Source organism: Ostrinia nubilalis, chromosome 20, assembly GCF_963855985.1.
Source record: "Ostrinia nubilalis chromosome 20, ilOstNubi1.1, whole genome shotgun sequence".
Lineage (NCBI taxonomy): Eukaryota > Metazoa > Arthropoda > Insecta > Lepidoptera > Crambidae > Ostrinia > Ostrinia nubilalis.
In genome coordinates this window covers 5654662-5677131 of record NC_087107.1, presented here as the reverse complement: position 1 = coordinate 5677131, position 22470 = coordinate 5654662, and the positions used below count along the sequence as shown (strand labels likewise).

The 22470-nt window shown below is 34.9% G+C and overlaps 1 protein-coding gene and 1 non-coding gene across 3 annotated transcripts in view; both read right to left on the bottom strand.

Moving 5' to 3' along the window:
• The window catches only part of LOC135081512 (protein trachealess), a 199362-nt gene that overhangs the window by 79518 nt on the left and 97374 nt on the right, over positions 1 to 22470 (bottom strand). Inside the window, exon 4 of one of the 2 annotated variants that reach the window (XM_063976226.1) lies at positions 19868 to 19888. The exons of the other annotated variant lie outside the window; for it this stretch is intronic. Within the exon in view, the coding sequence (XP_063832296.1) occupies positions 19868 to 19888 (21 nt within the window). The remainder of the gene's footprint in view (positions 1 to 19867; positions 19889 to 22470) is intronic. 2 annotated transcript variants of the gene reach the window in all.
• Positions 8498 to 8636, bottom strand: LOC135081928 (U4 spliceosomal RNA). The gene has a single exon (XR_010259301.1). It is a non-coding gene; the product is annotated as a U4 spliceosomal RNA (small nuclear RNA).

Here is a 22470-nt window from a genome sequence, read left to right as displayed (position 1 = left end):
ACAAGCTCTTTGCAGTCTGCTGAATAGGAAGCCTTCAATGGTCATGAGTTGTTGGACTGATAAGTTTGGATGATTTGAAAGTTTATCCTTGTAGCGGAGTGTGTGGCTCTTTAATTCCTCACTGACTGTGGGCAATGGCAAGTCCTGATAGATTAGCCTGTTGCTGATATACCACGGCATTTGGTAAATCAAACGCACGGCTTTTGTCTAAGTGCTCGATTATGTCGAGATTGGAGTTGGCAGCTGTTCCCCACAGCTGTATCCGTAGGTTTAAGGATAGTTTTGTAGACCATCATTTTACTACTGGTGTTCAGCTGTGACTGGACTCCGACAAGCCACATCATGTTTTAGTTTGGCATCTAGTTGCTTCCTCTTTGTCCATATTATATGCTTTCTCCAGGTTAGCCTGCAGTCCAAGTGCAAGCCCAGATACCTAACGTCCTCAGCGGCTCAGCCTGAGGTATTTGGATACCATTAAGTTTAACAGGTGGGCAGGAGTTTCTTCTGAGAGTGAAGGTTACATGAACATGCACAGATTTGAGTGAGAGTGAGGCCGTCACTGGATCGTCATGTGTTGCCATTGTTTACATTGTCGTCAGCAAAGGTTCCTGTGAATGTATTTGCAGTTGTTGGCAGGTCAGCGGTAAACAATAAGTATAGCACGGGCCCCAAGACACTACCCTGGGGTATACCGGACGTTATGTTGCATAGAGCAGAACCAGAGTCTCCAGATCTGACTTCAAAGCATATGTCTTTCAAATACGACCTAAGTATTTGGTAGAACGGACATGGGAGGTTCTGTTTAAGTTTGTACAAGAGCCCTTTATGCCAGACCTTGTCGAAGGCTTGACTTGTGTCCAAGAACGCAGCTGAGCAGTATCGTTTATTTTCTAGTTCTTCAGAGACGATGTTTATGGTTCTGTGGACCTGTTCAGTTGTGGAGTGTCTTTCCCGGAAACCAAATTGATGTTCAGGTATCAGATCACCGATGTGGGGCTTCATTCGTTTGAACAGTGCTTTTTCGAATACCTTCGATAGCAGCCTTTTTTTTAAGTAGTTATTGAAGTTAGATGATAGTATTAAGCAAATTGATCCTTATTAAAATGATTATAGACAAAAAAGTGTTTCTTTTAATTTACATTATATTGAAAATAGCAGTATTCGAAAAATTCGTTTTATTCGAAGTATTCGAATACCATAAATTTTAGTATTCGAAATATTCGAATACCAATATCGAACGAATAATGCATGCCCTACTGCTGGTATAGACTAGCAGTCAGATATCAAAACCATCTAACAAATAGTAGTTAGATGGTTCATTTTAGGTTTAATTGTCTGAATTATCCATTGGATTTAAACAAAAATCCTCATCAATATATTTAATTTTTTAATAATATTCTCAATTTTTATATATTATTTTATTTTATTAAAGTAATATAAAAATAAAATTATATTTAAATAAAATAAATACATAACACAGGGTCTCCTCTTAGTTTAATTATTCTTAACCTTAAACATAAAACAAATATAGCAAGACCCAAGAGCTAGATTGACCTGACACTATACCGAAGATTTACCGGACGTCAGTTTGTACAAAATTAAAATAGCTCTCAAACAGCTGAAATACAACAAGGCACCGGGTGTTGACGGCATCACGGCTGAGCTTCGCCGGTACTAAAGGCTCTACAGAAGCAGTTCAATTCCGTTATCCTAGAAGGAAAAACGCCTTCGGCATGACACAAAAGTGTGGTGATAAAATTATAGACTCATCTTACTTCTGAGGCGTGTTTACAAGCTGTTTTCGAGAGTCCCTACGAATCATCTCGCTCGCAGACTCGACGACTTCCAGCCTTCTGAAAAGACTTTAGTATTATGGTACACACACAGGTACGCTACGGCAGATTTCACAGAAGACCAAGGAGCCAATTCACGGATGATATCGTAGTCATGGCTGAGACCTTGGAAGATCTAGGCACAATGCTCGATGGCCTCCGTAGAGCCTCTCAACAAGTGGGTTTCAAAATGAACATGGACAAGACAAAAATCATGTCAAATGTCCGTGTTTCACCCACTCCTCTGAAGGTTAGAGACTCTACACTTGAAGTTGTTGACAATTGTGTATATCTGGGACAAAGAGTCCAGATGGGTAGGTCAAACTTTGATCTCACGTCTGAAATACCGCAGTGTTTCAAGACAAAAGTCTTCAACCAGTGTGTGTTGCCAGTGATGGTGTATGGATGTGAAACGTGGTCGCTTACTATGAGAATAAGAAGGCCCAAAAGGCAATGGAGCGTTCTATGCTCGGAATTTTCCTGTGTGATTGAATCAGAAATGAAAAGATCGGCAAGAGAACCAAAGTGACCGACATAGTCCGCAGAATTGAAAAAATCAAGTGGCAGTGGGCGGGGCACTTAGCTCGTACAGATGATGGCTGTTGGGACTGAAAAGTTTTTGAGTGGAAACCACGGACCAGTGGGCAGGCCTCACACTAGGTGGACCGACGATCTGGTGAAGATCGAGGTAAGAACCTGGATGCGGACAGCGCACGACCGGCTGCTATGACATCCTAGGGGGAGGCCTTAGTCCAGTAGTGGACGTCATTTGGCTGAAACGAACGAACGAATAAAATAATGAATTATATTGAAAGAAAATAATTTTATCAATTAGTAAAAAACGATTTCAAACATATCCCATTATTTTTATGAATCATGCTCTTTAAGTTATGATGAACAGAGTTGTCGTTTTACCTGTCCATTATCTAGTTTTCAAACAAAAAACTATTAATTATTGGACAGCAAATATCCATAACTCAATAACTCATTACTGTATTTTGTGGAACCAATAATTATTAAATTATATACAAAATACAATAACTCTTTAGTATAAAAAGAAATGAGCAAATGAGATAGATTTAAAAAATATATAAAAATGTTATACACAAACATTCTATTTTCAAAATCGTTGCGATAAGTTAAAGTACAAATTTTCAAACTTCTGCTAACATCGTTTACTAATGTTTTGAACTATTGTTTTATATTATTTTGATAAGATAGCAGTAGCAGTGCATTTTTTTTTATGAAACCTCAAAAAAAATGTTTTATTGTCGTCTGTCTTATGACTGGTAGTGCCCAATGATTGGTAGTTCACCCTATTATTATGTTAGACTGATTTCATTAACATTTTAAGATACACAAACAATTTATTGTCTCCATTTTCATTTAATATCAATTCGGTGTAGACGTTTTCTCAATTCGATGCCCCATATTCCGCGGAATTGAGATCCACGGAATTGAGGAAATATCACAATCCATCAAATAACTCGAAAATATTATAAATTACAACAATTTCTACAAAACGTAATGGCAGATATCACTTAAACACTCAATTAATTCAGCAGTAATCTCATTAAATACTTCCTGAACATTATTAATTTCGCACACCGATTTGAGGAATGACCAGTGACCAAAATTTTTTAGTGATTTCAAACCTCTGAAAAATGCTCCTCAAAGCGACAGATCTCTCTTTTACACTACTCGAAAACTCGGGCGCAACTGCTAGTTTGTGGGAATCAGTCGAGGGCGTTCGTACTGTGCGTAGTTAGTGATATAGGAGCACAAAAGTAAAAATCACGGAATTGAGGCACACACGTCGGACAAAATTTAAATGTGTTACTGTAGTAAAACCCAAGGACTTACAATAAAGAAACTCATATATATGGCTTTATTAACTATCCCTTGTTTCGTGAATGTGGGTATCATAATGGGGAAGTTATTATTTCAAAAGTTATGAAGCAAAAACGAGTAAATTCTGGAAACCGGACACTCCGTTTTAAGCCAAATTTCGCCCGTTTTTGAACTTTCAGATTTTTTTAAGGCGAGATGTAAAACCTGGCGGTCTTTTAAATATGCTCTCCATCAAGGCAAGAGTCCTATAAATACGTGTGATTTTTTTCAATACTTCAATTTTAAAGGTACTTTTTTCGCCCCAGTAGGTCAATCGGTCGTCTCCGTAGAAATGCCCTTTACCTCTAATGATTTAATAGGTAATATTTAACCAGCTTTTAATATTTTATAACTGAACGCTAACAACCCCGAAGCAAAAAGAGGTGTGTTAGAAAAGTGACAGTTTTTTTATGTATTCCAAGCCAATTTTGCTTGCAAAATAATTCTACATTGACGCTCTTAACAACCTTAATAACATCACATAAACAGCCAATTATCTAGATAAAGTTATAATCATCATAAAAACCTACACAAGCACAAACAATAGAAGATGAAGCCACCTACAACATACTTTGAGATGGGAGATATAATAAAGTGTACCGACTACCGACATCGTCGTTATCCATCCAGATCTAATGGCATCTAAAACCTACACAGAACAGTGGAATGGTCTTGTAAATTAGTGTAATGATTTGTTAAAGAATTTTTAAAATGTAGTCTACCTATTTAAAATAATCATGAAACATTTTTGTCCTCTTTTTTAATTAGGTATTGAGTTGTTAAGTTTTGATGGCATTCGAATTTCAAAATTTTAAAAAGTAAAAATATTTGTCATCCAATAATGCCGTCGAAAATATTTTTGTTATAGTTTTGTATGAATCATTGAAGTAATATTACGGTCTATTCCACTTTGATCACCTGGCTTTGATGACCCAGGTGATCAAAGTCCACTTCCAGCGACAATTTAGTGTCCTTTGATCACCCACGGATATGATGCTCTGGGTGATCAAAGTGGACTCCAGTTAAATTATTATTTTAGTGTCCTTTGATCACCTACATACAAATCACACCTCTTATAATACTTAATGTACGGACAAACATTGTTTAGGTAAGTAACACTTTAAAATATTTCATGCTGTAAAAAAAAATGTCTAAAAATGTTAATTTGTACTTACAACAATTGGACATGACGTGTCTATTCAGAGGAGGTGTGATTTGTATGTAGGTGATCAAAGGACACTAAAATAATAATTTAACTGGAGTCCACTTTGATCACCCAGGGCATCATTATCCGTGGGTGATCAAAGGACACTAAATTGTCGCTGGAAGTGGACTTTGATCACCTGGGTCATCAAAGCCAGGTGATCAAAGTGGAATAGACCAATATTACTACGTAATGAATAGCTTTGAATTTGATATCTATTCGTACTAAGGTTTGTTTAGATAACTTAACTCTCTAAAAATAAGTTTATTTCAATACCTCATACGAGTATCTCATCTAATTTCATAAAATAGTACGTATCATTATGTTGAATGAGTCTTCAATGTAGGTACAGCCGACTCTACATTTTTGTTGCTTTTGCAAATACCCCATATTACAAACTAGCTTTCCGCCCGCGGCTTCGCCCGCGTGGAATTTTGTCTGTCACAGAAAAACTTTATCGCGCGCGTCCCTGTTTCAAAAACCGGGATAAAAACTATCCTATGTTCTTTCCCGGGACTCAAACTATCTCTATGCCAAATTTCATCAAAATCGGTTGCGAGGTTTAAGCGGGAAAGCGTAACAGACAGACAGACAGACAGACAGACAGACAGAGTTACTTTCGCATTTATAATATTAGTTGGGACTAGTTGGGATAGATAAGATGCCACAATGTTTAGCTTGATCTACTTATACCACTCTCGTCCAAATCATGCACACCGGCTTCAATTCGAGCAACCCTTCGTACCAAGAAAACTGTAAGTCGACCCACAACTTTAGATCGTCATCTCAGATTTTTCTTTGAAGTCGCTCAAATTTTGGGGTAAAAATTGAATATTAATAGCAAAATTATACCCTCAGATGTTCTTCGCTGTGTTTTTATTGCTTTATTAGGACCTTTCTTGTTAATGTGGTACAAACAAATCGTTGCGCCTTTATACTTTCTGGGAAAGGGGATGGTGTCAAAAAACAGTAGCGTTTTATGGCTTAATCGCGTGCGTTTGTTTTATATAATTTATTTATATTAGCTGTATAGGTTTTTGTTGGTGGCTATAAAGCCAATGATTTGTGAAGACGTAAGAGACTTTTATAGTTGTTTAGTAGAGAAAGCTAATCTTGAATTAAAAGCTTCGAATGGAATAAATTTAATGAGTGCTTTTTATAGGTTCTTTTTATAATCTGCGCGTTGGACCGACGATCTAGTGAAGGTCTCGGGAAGCACCTGGATGTAGGCAGTACAAGACTGGTCGTTATGGAAATCCTTGGGAAAGCCTTTGTCCAGCAGTGGACGTTTTTTTGGTACCAACGAAGCATGTTTACTTATTAAACAACACATAGTACATGCTTTGTAAAATGTAGGTACGAGAACTTCTCAGTAGGAGAGTTCTTAAATTTTGAGTTTGATAAAGGTTTCAATATCAAAGACAAAGTCACTCATCATTATGTTTAGCAACTAATCAAACCATGATATCAATAACAATGTGAACCGCGACACCTCGGTTACAAAAATTAACGGGAACACATTAGGTCTATGATTTATGTTATTTTTTACACTTTGGCAATAAAAGTGGCCTTCCCGTCCTATCTGAGGGAAGATTAAGCAATATATTACTGCAAATTGCTTGATGTGCGCGATAGTGTTGGTAGGATTTCAAAATATTTATCCCTTTTTGACAAAAAAAGTTTTATGATACCTATGAGTTAAGAATGATTAGATTTGTTTGATATAATTTGATTTGTTGAAATAGGACACTATATGGTATATTGTTGCATAAATATTAAACTTACTATCCTTTAAACTATCTTATCTTTTACTCTAGGTTGGAAACCTTCTAAATCTCTATACAAAACATCTAAACGGTTCAGTGGTTTAAGCGCTAAAGGTATAGATAAATAGGTAGATAATATTAAATGCATCAGAAATGTTGAACCCAAAGATTTCGTTATGTTGACTGCAGGAATCTCATTTTTATCATCATGGAATTTGAGTCTTCTGAGTCAACAATTTTGGCGTACAAACTGTTTTAAATTGTCCCCTGTCATTTTTCAAGTCGCAGTAGGTAAGTTTACTTACATTACAGTGACGGGCCCATGTCGGCAAAAGGTCACAATATGGTAAGCATTTTGAAAGCCTGGAATTCCAAGTTCCATCTTCTGGGACGTTTTTAAAGAATAATGTTAGCCTACAAACTGTTTTAAATTGTCCCCGGTCATTTTTCAAGTTTCAGTAGGTAAGTTTACTTACATTACAATGACGGGCCCATGTCGGCAAAAGGTCACAATATGGTAAGCATTTTGAAAGCCTGGAATTCCAAGTTCCATCTTCTGGGACGTTTTTGAAGAATCATGTTAGCCTACAAACTGTTTTAAATTGTCCCCTGTCATTTTTCAAGTCGCAATAGGTAAGTTTACTTACGTTACAATGACGGGCCCATGTCGGCAAAAAGTCGCAATATGGTACACATTTTGAAAGCCTGGAATTCCGAATTCCGTCTTCTGGGACGTTTTTGAAGAATCATGTTAGCCTACAAACTGTTTTAAATTGTCCCCTGTCATTTTTCAAGTCTCAGTAGGTAAGTTTACTTACGTTACAATGACGGGCCCATGTCGGCAGTCACATGATGTAAACGCTGTCCGTGTAGACCATTTTTCACGTGCGAGACTTAATTTCTTTCGGATCGTTTTTCATCCAACCCTAAAGCTTCTTTTATGGACTTGCCTTGCGTTGCGTAAGTCAAGATTTAGATTTTTGTTAAAGTTATTGTAGATTGTGACAATGTAGAGATTGTACAATTTACATTAGGTATTTTTCAATTAATAAATGATTTCGTACGTATCACTTTCACAATAATGTTTAGCTTCATGAAAACTATATTTTTTCAGTAGATCGTGAATTTCACCTATCAAAATCTAATACATACCTAAATTCATCTGGCTAGATCATCTTTTACAGTTACCTAAACGTAGGCTGTAGGACCACCTTTATCCTTATAAGAAAAACATTAAAACGCCCACAAGTGACATGTTTTTGGCAATCTATAAAAAATCGTTTTCCTTACTTACATTCTTTTGCGTGCTTGCCAAGTAGAAGGGTCCCGTCCCGTCTTGTCCGTGAGCAGAATCGGACAACATCCAATTTGCTTGACGTAATACCCCTGGGTAGTAATACACTGCTAAACATTATTATTACATACTTAAAATTGTCATCGTGTTTAAAAGAAAAAAAAAGTTATAAAAATATTAATATGTCAAAAAATATAAAAAAAACTTAACATTATTATGTCTCCTTTGTTTGTATAAAAAAGACTGAAATACCTATTTTAGTAAAAAAGATTTTTATCATTAAGATAAATTTAAAGTTTTAGAATACTTTGCACATTATTATAGCAAGCAATGTATTCAAAGAGGGACACTCAAAAGTCAAAACCATACGGTTTTATTTTATAAAATAAAAATTTAAAACCCTGAAATTTTAAATTATAGAAACTACAGTTCTATAAACAGTTCTAAGACTACAATTCGACACAATAAAATGTGGTTAATGAAGGAGTTCAGTATGCTGGGAGTATCTAAGGCCTTTACGGCCGTTCAAAAATTGCCATAGCGGACGGTATTTCACGTCCACAAGGCGGGGTATTGGTAAAGTTTTCAACTAGCAATAATCGCACCTCGGATTAACCTCATTGGTTACGATATTGCCTCTGCGCAAAGTTAACATGTCGGAGAAACGCCGGGGTACTTAAGGATCGGAAAAAAGCAAATGATATCGCGAACTAAAGTACTGTCAGCGCCATCTAGTGTACAAATCTTGAACTAAATTGTCTGCTGAACAGTTTCCAAATAGCATGCGTTGTGAAATAATGGCGCCAGAGAAACTCTAAATTTAAATATTTAAAAAGAGAAACGAATACGAATTTTTAGTCTGGACCGCGCTTGCCCGAGAATGCCGGCCGAATTTCTCCGAAGTTCAAAATTCAAATTTAACGCGATCACGCACACGCACCGTTACTGCACATTTCAAAAATAGAACACGCCGGCCATACTGAGCAGGAGGACGGTAGCGATTCATGATTCGCTTATTAATCAGTCTATTTATTTTATCACATACAATAAAATATTCCGTCGGCGCGGACTGGTCGCATACATTCGCCATGAAAATGGCCATAAAACGGTTAGAGGTGCCTTTGTTGGATTCCGTAAAATCATTATGCAAACTTGAATGTCATGTACTAGATACACAAATAACTGAAAAGGCTTACTAAATCATTGGTCCGTGCATGCATAAGCTCAAGATAAAACAAATAAAATATAACACCACGTGGATTTACTTCATTTATTGGTGCATAGTTCAACTTTTGACAACTGCAGAGAGAAAATAAAACAAGATCCTTTACAAATGACCCTCTTTAATTGAACAAAGGAGAGTCTTGTTTCCACAGAGCAGATGGTAGAGTCACAGGCAAGGTCGAAATTATTCTTGCCCCAATAGGGGCAAATTAAATTAAGGCTTTATCACTGCTTTCCTAATTTTTGTTTATAATTTTTTGCTATCATTATTCGGAATTCTTATTTTATTCCATAGGGTCAAGATTTTGTTGGTTTTATAAAATTACAGACCCTTTTCATATTCCGAGCTGCTGTATACGGAGACGTTTATCAAAGTCCACAATTTAAGACAAATGTATACGACCAGTATACGTAGAGCCCTCTATGACGGTATTTTTTTTTGTCCCGTTCCTTTTGTTTAGGGTAAAGAGTCCAGGAGTCGGCCAAGTTACGCTGGCGCGGCTATCGGGCACTATTAGTCATGTCAGATGTTCGCGATAGGGCGTCACCCGGCCTGATGGACGGAGATTTGTGTAATACAAACTATGAATATTTTTCCCCATCTTTGTCCGCAGTATTCGTAAATGGTTGTTTTGCAGACGTTTATGGAAGATATGATTAAAAATTACTTTTAATCGGTCACAAAAACCAAAGCTATCATTTTCTGAACTTACAACTTACGTTTTTCAGCGGTTAAAAATTAACTTTTTTAGTACTTATAATTTTTTTTCCAAATTTTGAGGATTCCAGATTGTTGTCTGTTCTAATTTTTGATAAGGCTTATCTTTGCCTAAAAGTGGTCATACATTTTTTAGACAGTAACAAAACTTTTTCTTCCTTTTTGTTGGTCTTGAAATCAAACCTAATAGGGTACAAGTGCGATCCCCAATAACAAATCATTAATATTAACCCCTCACTCGCCCCTCCTATCAGACACATAAATAAACATTAAAAAAACCACAAAGAAATCCTTGTGAAATATTCATCGCCAAAAGACCTTCACTTCGCACCTTCTCACTTACAAGACTTTTTTCTGTATAAAATTTGCATGTTTCATCTGTGAATTTATTTTTCCTCGGTCCACAGATTATAAGTATGGAAATTCGCAAAGTTACCTTGGGGATTTGTTCAGATATTTTTTAACATTGTTATTTCGCTGTAGCTTTGATTTATCTTGATCTTGCTAATTAATATTTTATTACAATACCTAAGTAAAGTACTTATGATTTTTAGTTTTTGCGTCACACAGCCCAAACGTCAAACTTTACTCTCATTTACTAAGTACAAATATGACTAAACTAGCTTTCCGCCCGCGGCTTCGCCCGCGTGGAATTTTGTCTGTCACAGAAAAACTTTATCGCGCGCGTCCCTGTTTCAAAAACCGGGATAAAAACTATCCTATGTTCTTTCCCGGGACTCAAACTATCTCTATGCCAAATTTCATCAAAATCGGTTGCGAGGTTTAAGCGGGAAAGCGTAACAGACAGACAGACAGACAGACAGACAGACAGACAGACAGACAGACAGACAGAGTTACTTTCGCATTTATAATATTAGTTGGGATATGAGAGTGATTCTCTATTTTAATTACCATAAGTTACTTTACCGAGTAATTTTATAATTCTCATAAAAACAAGTAAGTAATGAAATCAATTGCATTTGAAAAAAAGAGTCAAGAAAATTAGTGACTTCGAGTAGTTGAAATGGTTTACAACATTGTTTTATAGAAAGGGTTAAAGTATAAAGTGAACGATTAGAAAAAACTATAAGAACAGTTGTAAAGAATAGTTGCTTATTAGGAAGTAAGTATGTCATAGATAGATATTTTATCATCATCATCATCATCTTTTCAGCCACAGGACGTCCACTGCTGATTACATAGGCCGCCCTCAATGACTTCCACATCGCACGGTTGGTAGCGGCCTGCTTCCAGCGCCTTCCTGCTACCTTTATCAGGTCGTCGGTCCACCTTGTGACATTTTAAAGTTAATGGTATTTACTTACATTTATTTCTATTAGTCTTAATCAAGACATTCGTAACACTAGACCATTAAGGGCCGAGTTCACCAACTGTCATTTAACCAATGTTTGAGTAATCGGCCGATTAATTTTTAAACGTCGTTTACGCAGCCGGTTAACTATTCGCAGTTCACCACGAATATTTTAACCACAGATATGGATTAGAGTAGATACAGCAAGTTGCTAGTCAAAGCGTGCCATTCCGATATGTCCAAATGGACATACATGGTCGAGTGATGTTCATGTAATCCGATTACAACAATCGGATACGATGATTTTACGAGGACAGTAGTACGAACACGGTAGAGAGAAGAAATTATTTACGGATTGAGAATTGTAATAAACAGCAAAGAGTAACAAATATGTAATTAATTAGAATAAAGTAGCAGTAGAAGAATTATAAAACAAGTTAGATCAGTGATCGCGGAAGACAGAGTGCACTGTATAACGTCGAAATATACAAATCAAGAAGTTAGGTCAGTGATCGCAGTATACACTATTACTAGTCTATGTATACGACGCCCGAGATTTTGTCGTTTAGAAATATCTTCAAAACTAGGTACCTGACTTAGCTTTATGAAAGAAAACGTATTGGCAAAACTATGCATTTTTACATTTATTAAAAATAAAAAGCTTGAGTAAAATAGTCTTTATTTTATGAAACTAGGTCATTTACTTACTAGGATATTTAAAAGTATGGAATTAAGTATGAATTACTAGTAGTACTATTTAACATAATGGAATAACGATCATTACTTTCATAAACATTAGGCACAACAAAAATATTATTTGCAAATTAATAATGTAGAATTGTAGAATAACGTCTACCGCTACAAAATTATTTTAATCCACAGTCAGACTAGCTATAAATTTAACAAAATATCAGTTTTATCGGAATTAATTAATTTTTGATCGAGTCACACGATATCATTCGATGACTTTGCGAATGCAGTACGATGATACGATTACTTTTACGTTGCGGCAATCACTAAAATTCGCTAAAATGACACTAATGACGTTTAAAAAGTGGCACGCTCGGCTTCATACAATTTTTGACACATGCTGCATCTATCCATATCTGTGATTTTAACCGTGATTAGTAAATCGGGGAATCACCATCCGTTCAGGAGTGAATGAATGAATGCTATAAGTTTACTCAATAGAGAAGTCACGTCGTTATATTTAGTTAACACGAGTTTTGGTGACATTTATATTTAGTAACATAATATAAAACACTTACATCTTGAGAAGTACGAGAACGCATTGGGATCATTATGCTAGCCTGTAGTGTTCAATTTGGACGGGTAATAACGTCACGGTGCTGTTACTGTCAAATGTCACTCGTGCTAATTTTATTCTCCGTGTTGATCATTCAGCCCCCCTAGACAAAACGCACTTTTTGATCGAATCGAAAATCGAATCCGTCAAAACTCCATACAAAAAAGGGGCTTTTTGACCACTTTTCGACTGGTTTGCGATTATAATTTGCACTTTGTCTAGACCCACAGGGTGTTAAAATGTTATGTTTCTTTGTTGTGAATAATTGGGATGATGACATTGATGATGACTGGGTAATGAAATCGAAATTATATTTCATCCGTCAGACAGATAATAAAAAATACTGGACACGTATTTTTTCATAATTGAATAATTACAGTATTATATCGAGATGAAATCTCGCGTGACGTCACTTTTGAGTAAAAAATCTACATAGGCGTGACGTAACGCGCCATTTCAACTCGATGTAGCACTGTGAAAAAAAAAGATAATATTTTTGAGTCTAACACCTATTTTCTAATGATCTGTCTGACGGACAAATAATAGAAAATTTGGCATCTAGCCTCTAGGTCGCCTAGGTCTGGTCTCTATATCTTCAAGAATTTCAAGATTTTCAAGAAGGCTTATGTAGTGATCTTGATAGTTATCAATTAATACATTGAACACTGACTACATGTTTGTTTATCTATTCTCAAAACCAGCGAAATTCGAAACAATGGTGCAACTGTTGCAGCCAAACTCATAGAAAAAATGCCATGTGTCCAACAAATGTTACTAAACGACGGTTAAACGGTGCTTTGGACCTCGGTTAATAATGATCGGCTGTTTAAGGGCTATAAACACTGGTTAACGTGTGGTGAACATTAAAAATTACTTGATCAGAAGTTTAAGTGTTAAACAGCCGTTTTAAAAGTCGGTGAACTCGGCCCTAAGTACCTACTATAATTTTGAGTCGTCAAAGAAACTTCGTCGCGATGAATTTCTAACGACTTATAAGGAGTGGTGGTATTGCCCAACAGTCGGATGGCAGGAAGCGGTAGTCGGTTCGGATCCTGACCGGAATAATCATTTGATTGGTGTCACGGGTGTCGTCATTATTTTGAGTTGAATGGCAATGGCTATAAATAACATATTTTATTGTTGTACAAGAATTTATGACCTAAAGTTAGTGGAATTACCTCCTGAGTTATTCCTCCCAAAAGTTGGCTAAATATCAGTTGAGTCAATTTGTATTTTAATTTCAAAAGTAAAAAAACAAACTTACTAGTTTTACAATTAGCTGACCCGGCAAACCCGGCGTACCATATTTTCATAATGCTGAAAGAATTTTTCAAATTGATGCAGTATTTTCGGAGCCTAATATCAATACAATGATTTTTTCCTCTATACAGTGTGTCCGGGCTTGTAGTGATCAAATTTTAATGGCGTAATCTATGGACAATTTTATGGATGAAAATACTTCAAATTTGGGGCTTGACCCATTTGTCGCAAAATTACGAGGATTTAAGTTTTTAATTTTTAGTTTTCACCTCTTCCTTCAAAAACAAGTGAAAACGTGGGTAACTTAACATTAATAAGCGAATATTTGATATCATGCGATAGTCAATAAAATTATCTATTAGTAAAAGTAGAAAACGGACACAAGTTTCATACATTTTATGGAAGTAAGAATGGATTGAATTAGAAAAAGACATGATTTTTTTCACTTCTTTTTTAGTTATTTTCCAACACAAGAAAAACCAGGTCGTTGAAGTATGTTTTATTTGCATTGTATTGTTAGTATTTGAGCTATTCTACAAAACGAATGTTAATTTATTAGTCTATGTCTATTAGTTTCGACGTAATTGTTGAACAAAGATACCCCTTCCCAGCCGGTTCCATAGCGCTGCTAACATGCGAAAATGCACTGCCTGAAAGAATCACACAACCTATTCCGACGCGCCACAAATTTGAAGTATTTTCATCGATAAAATTGTCCATAGATTACGCCATTAAAGTTTGATCACTACAAGCCCGGACACACTGTATAACATTAGTTTAAGTACTAACATAAAGAACGATCTTGTTTACAAGAAATGTTCAGTTATGTCAATGTTTTAACGAATTTTAAACCCCATTCAAAGAACTGCAAGAAGTTACAACACTTTAAAAGGGCGCGGAGTACATTTTAAAATGCCCCCGCAGATAATAAAAACGCTTGTCTATGCCCTAGACAATAAGAGGATACCATAAACACAGACCACTTTACGTTGAGCCTTCTTTCGTGTCTTTAGGTTAAAGGGATTTGAGAGGGTTTCTTTACCTTTGTCATAATAAACTATGAAATAGCTTTATTTTGAGGCCTACTTACTTACTTGTCTGTTTCTTTAGTCAATCATTGTTTTGAACTGAGTTTTTTTAAATTAGACTTTTTTCAGAAATTAGTAAAATTCTATTAAAAGAAAATGTTCAAAAAGTAACTAAAAACACTATCATATTTTGTTCTAATTATCCTTCGCAAAATAAGTATTTTGGCAACTTCATCGTTTTAGTAAGTATGAATATCTCAGTCCCCTGAAATCCATTTAACCTCGACAATCGAGACTGTGACAGTTACAGTTTAACTTTCACCGGGAAAAACTTGACCTTCACTGGTTAGGTTTTTAATGACGGTCAAGCTGTAGATCCTGGACTACACAAGTTGCAGTGGTGGGAACAAGAGGTGAGAATAGTCCCGTTCAAGAGACTTTGACAAACTAGGTATTCGGTGGTAATAAAAACTAAGCTGCATTATCGAACTGCATTGTTTCAAAATCCTTACAAAAACCTATAGCTCTAAATACCCTGGTCGATCTCAAAGACAATACTGCGCTGCAAATGGCGCGCGACGGGCGTTTTAAAGGGAGACTTAAATCGTCGTTACACCGCTACACCGTTTTTATATTCGGGCATGGTACTTCTAGCATATTCCGGGGGTAGCTACAGTATGTTTTACAACTGCTTAATGGTTGGAAGAGGAGTCGTTGTTTGGGAAAGATAATTGAGAATTTTTACTGTTAAGTACTTTGTACTTTCTTATTAAAAACTTTGTAAAGTGCTTATTTATAAAACATAAATTTATTCATGTGTTTGTGGGGCACAAAATCAAGACCAAAAAATCATAATATTTTGACCAACTGAACTTTTGTAACAGAGGAAAAATGACCCTATTGCTAAAAACTTAAGTAGTTCAGTCAGAACCATTAGTAGGGAATTTAGTGCAATGATTTGTATGGAGACCCCTCCACTTTGGTATAGAAGGCTCATTTTTGCACCAGTTGTTCTTTGGGTGCTCCTGAGTAGATTTCCGTCGGTAGACATCGGGAGCCCCCCCTGTGGTAGCAGGGGGAGGGGGGGCAAGTTTCCTTCTGCCGCGCTTCACTTTATGGCCCATATCTTCAAAACTATGGGTATTAGGGCAAGTGTGGTGTCATTTTCGGATAATTAAAGGATGGCGAATTCATTTCTAGAACAAACTTTTTGCCTTTTCATACAAAAAAATAGAAATATGGAGTAAAATTCACAAAAATCAAAAAGTATTTTTTTAAATAAACGTCGTTTACTTTTAAATCACTGGAGATAATCTAATAAAAAATGGTCACAGCCGTAGCCTTTGTGCTAAAAATAATCTCCCGTACTATGATAATATCAATCCTCACTTTCCTCACACTTACCTTTCCGTTATCACTGGTACAATAGTATGTAGAAATAAAAATGTTAATTAAAATAATAATAATAATCATTAGACGTTTAGACAAATTCAAGTTCTTTATTTAGTGCTTTCTTCTTATGATATTTTCATTAATACAATGTAATTAAACTATTTTCAACCTTATGTCTTACACATAGAGTTCAAAATTAATTGAAGAAAAAATACAAATCATGGTAGCATGATGTGCCAGGAACTCTAAATAAATTCTAAAATAATAATCTTTACTTGCTTATGAACCAAATAGTATGAATTTATGGATAAAATAAATATTTTTTTCCGACGCGCATTAAAATTCGCCCGCTGTGTCCTGAAGAAAAATTTTTTTTCACCTACTTTTTTCAAAAAAAGTACCATATAATGGTAGATATTTATAATCCTGATAAATGTAGCTTTCAGAATATATTTTTTTTATTAGATTATCTCCAGTGGTTTAAAAGTAAACGACGTTTATTTAAAAAAAATACTTTTTGGTTTTTGTGAATTTTACTCCATATTTCTATTTTTTTGTATGAAAAGGCAAAAAGTTTGTTCTAGAAATGAATTCGCCATCCTTTAATTATCCGAAAATGACACCACACTTGCCCTAATACCCATAGTTTTGAAGATATGGGCCTTGAAGTGAAGCGCGGCAGAAGGAAACTTGACCCCCCTCCCCCTGCTACCACAGGGGGGGCTCCCGATGTCTACCGACGGAAATCTACTCAGGAGCACCCAAAGAACAACTGGTGCAAAAATGAGCCTTCTATACCAAAGTGGAGGGGTTCTTGCACTAAATTCCCTACTACATAACAAAATTAAAAAATAGGTAGGTACGCAAGTACCTACAGTATTAAAGTACAGGTTAAATAAAATTTAAAAAATCAAGATGTTCAAAATACCTACACACACCCTGTATATTAAATGGCCATTACAAGAAAAAGATTCACTACGCCAATAAAAATAATCCTTTCCTATCTGTAAGGGCGCGTACACACTCCCCTGGGTGCGCGCGAGTCACCTGCCGCGCTTATTTATCGCGGTGCACGCCTCAACGGTTACAGATTGACTATTTCGCGTTTGCAAATTAAATATATAAAATATCGTGTTTGTCTCAGATAATTTTTTTTTTTTTTACAATACTAACTAAAGAAAAGAGGCTAGTGTTTCATTAATAACTGCGGCATAATCTTGTTTATTGTATTTATTTTATTTGGTAAGTATGTAAGTTAAGTATACAAGATCTCATTTTTATTCTAATATCGGTGTCTAAAAAGCTTTAAAAAGTATTTTAACGAATTAAAAAAAATATTTTCCGAACTTTATCTTAAAAAAATTCAAAGCTCAAATAAAACCCAGAATTTTCTCAAATAGGTAGCTTACTTGTATTTTCTAACCCTAAAAGAAAGTGCATAATGGCTGCTTAGCATATTTTTTCCAACCTGTCATTGGAAATTCAGACTAATGTTTTTTCCGGAGCCCCTCTATAAAAATTCCCAATAAATAGGTGATAAAAATGGAACTTATTAAGTTGTGATCTGCCACGGTTACTTGCTCAAATCCTTTTTAGCGGTTTTATATTTAGTGTAGGTGCTTGTAGGGAAAATGTTGGTGCCATTTTATTTTCTTTGAGCTATGCTGGTTTTGAAATCTGAGTTTCAAAAAACTTTTGCAATATTTTAATAACTTTTCACTTTGTTTTTATAAATACTTATTTGCATTTCAGGAGAACTTTTGAAAAGCTTTCACCAACATCAGTCTGAAATATTACTAATGGAGGTTTAGATTGCTGAGAGACTTCGCCGCTGTATTTGTTAACGTATAACAAAGTTTATTAACCTGGTTTACTATAATTTACATTTAAACTTTTCTGTAAAGCTCTTAGACCAAGACTTTTTACTTGTTTCATAATTATATTAAGCTGCAATACAGTTTAATGTGACTCAGCTATAGCTCATAAACAGCATTATTTTCCAATTCACAATTTTCTTCACCCGAAAATTTATTCATAAAGTCGGAAAAATATTTTTTTCTCGTTCAATTCTCGGGACAGAGGCTTTACGGATAAACCAAGTACCTGTATTAAGACTATCAAAGAGATCACTAGCCAACATCGTTAATCCAGACACCTGAGTTGGCGTATTAAAATTCGCGGCGCGACAGCCCTCCGCGGCTTTGAAGTTTAGTCGCGGCGAGATTAGCCGACAACCAAGTGGGAGCTAGGGCTGACACAAGATAAAGACCTGATTTTGTCTTGAAAGGATAATATTATAGAGATTACGGTATTTAAAGGATTTGTGAAATATTTTTAGACAATGAGACTACCATGCTAGTAGACTTCTTTTCGGGACAGTGTTAATGTTTGGCAGTATTTGTTAATTATAACTTTTTTGGCTGAATATTAATGCGATATAACAGTACACTATTAACCATGTAAGTATTCATAAATGTAAGAGAAACAGCAATGCAACATCACATCAAATTCTCTCAAAAAGCTAATTATAGTGTAAAGGATTTAAATTTTCAGGGCCTTCTATTACTGACAAAACCCGTGACAAAAGGATAAATAGTGAATCCCAAGGCAAATACTGACGGGGTTTCCATCAATATTCTAATACAAATCCGCGTCAGATAAGCCCCTAATCAAAACAGTCGCCCCATCTGTCTATCACATTAACCCGTCGATAGTCGGGGTGAACTGGAATTATAAATTACGACGAAACAGTTGGGTGTCTTCTGCTGATTTCGTGAAGCATTTGTAGGATGATTTTATAAGGAAAAAGTTTTTAAGACTTATTTTTGAATGCTTTGACTTCTACCTAAACACCTATTTAGTTGTACAAAAAAAAATAAAGGGACAATTTATACAATATTAGAGATCTTGTATGCCATTCGCTAACTAAAGTTCAATCTAAAAAAATCATCAATATGAGTAGTTAACAACCGTGAAAATAACAAACAAACAATAAAACAGAGATGTAATTTCACATAATTATTTTAAAGTAGTGGTCTAAAATAAAATAAAAATACTAGGTACGCGTGTTTCATTAGCAAAGCGAAACAACGTAAGTAAAAAAGAAATGTCATTTTTAGCCAAAAAACTAAATGCGAAGCGAAAAGCCATTATTCAAAGCAACATAATTAGACAACACTGAAAACATTACACGGTCAATTTGCGCGCGGCGTCGCATAAAGAGCTAACCCTCTAATGCTAAGAATGGCACTTTTAATTCCTCGAGAGCTGCCTTTCTCGTTAGCCACGGAAGGGTTAACCTTAAACGGACCTTGAAATAAAATCTTTAAGACAATGAAAGAAATAGGATTATTTTAGTTGAGGTGAATGTTGTATAGAAAATGCTTTTAGGTAGATAATTACTTTGATCCTTGGATTTAATAAAAGTTAAAAGTAAGGTTGGTACAGCAATATTTTAGTTACCTATGTAGACAAAAATGTAGTACTTAAAAATTTAGTCACTACATAAAATTATACTTAAGTAGTTAACGTATAATTAATACTTTAAAATAAAAGCAAATTAGTTATAAAATAAAAACAAAACGCAATGCACTAAGATAAAACAAAATAAAAGTTATAACTAATTATATTAATATCTTTACCAGTTCTCTTGTGCATAGTATCTGAAACAATTTATTTTTACATTAATACTTCATAACAAATTCACATAAAAAAGTTTTTAAATAAAAAAGGTCATCTTTTTTATAATCAGCCAGACTTCATGTACTCAGCCTTACATTTTAAAACTCACATACTACTGCTGCCATCTGTGCGGTTACTTAGAGACTACTCAGTGTCACAGTGAGGTTTAGTTAGTGAAAATGCCGCTAGGTGGCGTTTGTAACCGCAGAATGAGTTGACTCTACATTTATACAAAGCTGAAACTTGTTTTATTTTACACTTGCTGGGTTTCACGGTTGATATTTTTTCTTTCGATAAATTATAATTCTACATTTAAGAAGTATGGCAGATAGTACTAGGTATTTGTTATTTTATGATATGAAAAAGTTTTAGTAGAGTTCTAAGAAAATCATTTTCTTACACAGCACTTAATTAAACCTTTTTTAAGCTCATTTGAAAACATTAGTCATTAATATAAATTGCGTGCAGATGAATAAACCTTCTGAAGTGCTCTGTTTAGTTCTCTACATTTAAATCATTAAAGTATCATCTTAAAATTAATAAATAAATTTCACCAGCAGTTATGGCTATCCTTCCCACCGTTACATGTATTCTTGTATTCACAGCGTCTATTCTATAATAAATCCCGATAAACATCAGATCTGGGGCATTCGCTGACATAAGTCGGCGGGCGAAATAAGATGTCTCTACCGACCGGTGCACCATGAACAATAAAAACTCAGGATCTCCACTTAAATGGTAAAAAAGTTGTGTTTTTCTTTATTGTAATTTTTTGGCAATATTGCTTTCCATATAAGTAAATGAAGAATATTTATTGCGCAAAAGGTACATTATTGCTTGGTAATTTGGTAATAACTTGATTCCATGTTAATATCGACGAGTATGACTATTTTTGCTCGAACAATATAACTACGTATCAGCTTAATCTTGGCGAAAACAATCAATTTAATCCGGTATTATATTATGTTTTGTTTGTGGGATGTTTTACGTCAGATTGAGTAGGTTCCGTATAACATACTCAATGTGACGTAAAAATTAACTTCTAGATTTCAATTATCGTGTTATTATGTATGTATTATGTAATTCAATTAATTACAAGAGACAGAATAACAAGCTAGAGTTAATATCTGAGTAACAGGATTTAAGTCTTAAGACATTGTTTAGGATTACTTAAATTAACACAGGTATTTTTTTTCCATTCACAATGCAATGTTGACCTCAGAGACCTAAATCTTTTGCAAAATAACGTTATACAGCAAGCTCAGTTAGTATTTAAAAGACGAACCCACTACAAAGCTCTACAATAAACCGTTAAGCATTGATTTATATTCGACAATATTGCAACGCACTGACCCCTCCACTATTTCATACTAGTACATCTAGCACGAAAACCTTTCGTCTTCGAATCGTTTGCGTATTAAACCTCCTCACTACAAAATTGACGAAGAAACAAAATTCGATCAGCCTTCGAATTCAACGATAACGTGACGATCTCGATTGTCAAAATTAATTTCGTGCTACCATTTTCTTTAACTGAGTTCAGTTTACGTCACGTTCGTTCACTATTCGTTTCAGATACGAAATCGTGCTATTGTTTTTTTTAGTTTTCGTTTCTACCATAGTGGCGCTGTTTAAGTTTTCATACTAAATCTTTCGATGGCTATTCGAATACGCATACGATACGAAGACGAAAGTTTTTCGTGCTAGCGGTACAGAGTTCACCCCAAATGCATTATGCACCTTAAAACAATGCAGTTGAGTGGGTTATGCAATGGATAGAAGAAATTGAGACCTAACAGAAATTAAGACATGATTGTAGATATTCTTGCAGCTTGTGCTGGGTCCAGCTTTTACGCAGATCCGTACAATCAAGCTAAACAATGTGGAATCTTATTCAGTCATAATAAGGTTGAATTTGCAACAAAATTGCAAAGTCTGATGTGCTAACTGTACATTAAAATAATTTTATAGTATGTACTTAATATTCATTCGCAAAACAGATAATATAAAGGGATAACCTCGGCACAAATTAGCAACTGCTTATAGATAAAGTTATATAATGATAACTTTATCTATAAGCATTCATTTTATTTTTAGCATATTATACATATTATTATGATTAACTCAATTATAAAGAATAGCTTGTATCTCTACAAATATCAAATTACCCACACTTTTTAATCCTAAAGTGTTAAAATTACATGATTAAGCTGAAAAATATAATATTATGTAGGTAACTACTTTAATATTATTTAAAAGAATACAGACAGTCATTATGATTGTGTTTAGATAGGTTCAATCGTTTTTACTTATCCAGACACAAAAAAGGTTACCGCAACTCGAATATTACCAGCAAAAGGAATTAACCAAATCTACAGTTATTAATTCTACTAGCAAGATGATTTAACATTATCGTCAAATTCCAATATGCTAAACATTATTCGTGGAGGATTTTTAAAATTTCAAATGTACATTATTGCTAATAGGATCATCATCATCATCATCATCATCTCAGCCATAGGACGTCCACTGAACATAGGCCTCCCCCAATGCTTTCCATGTT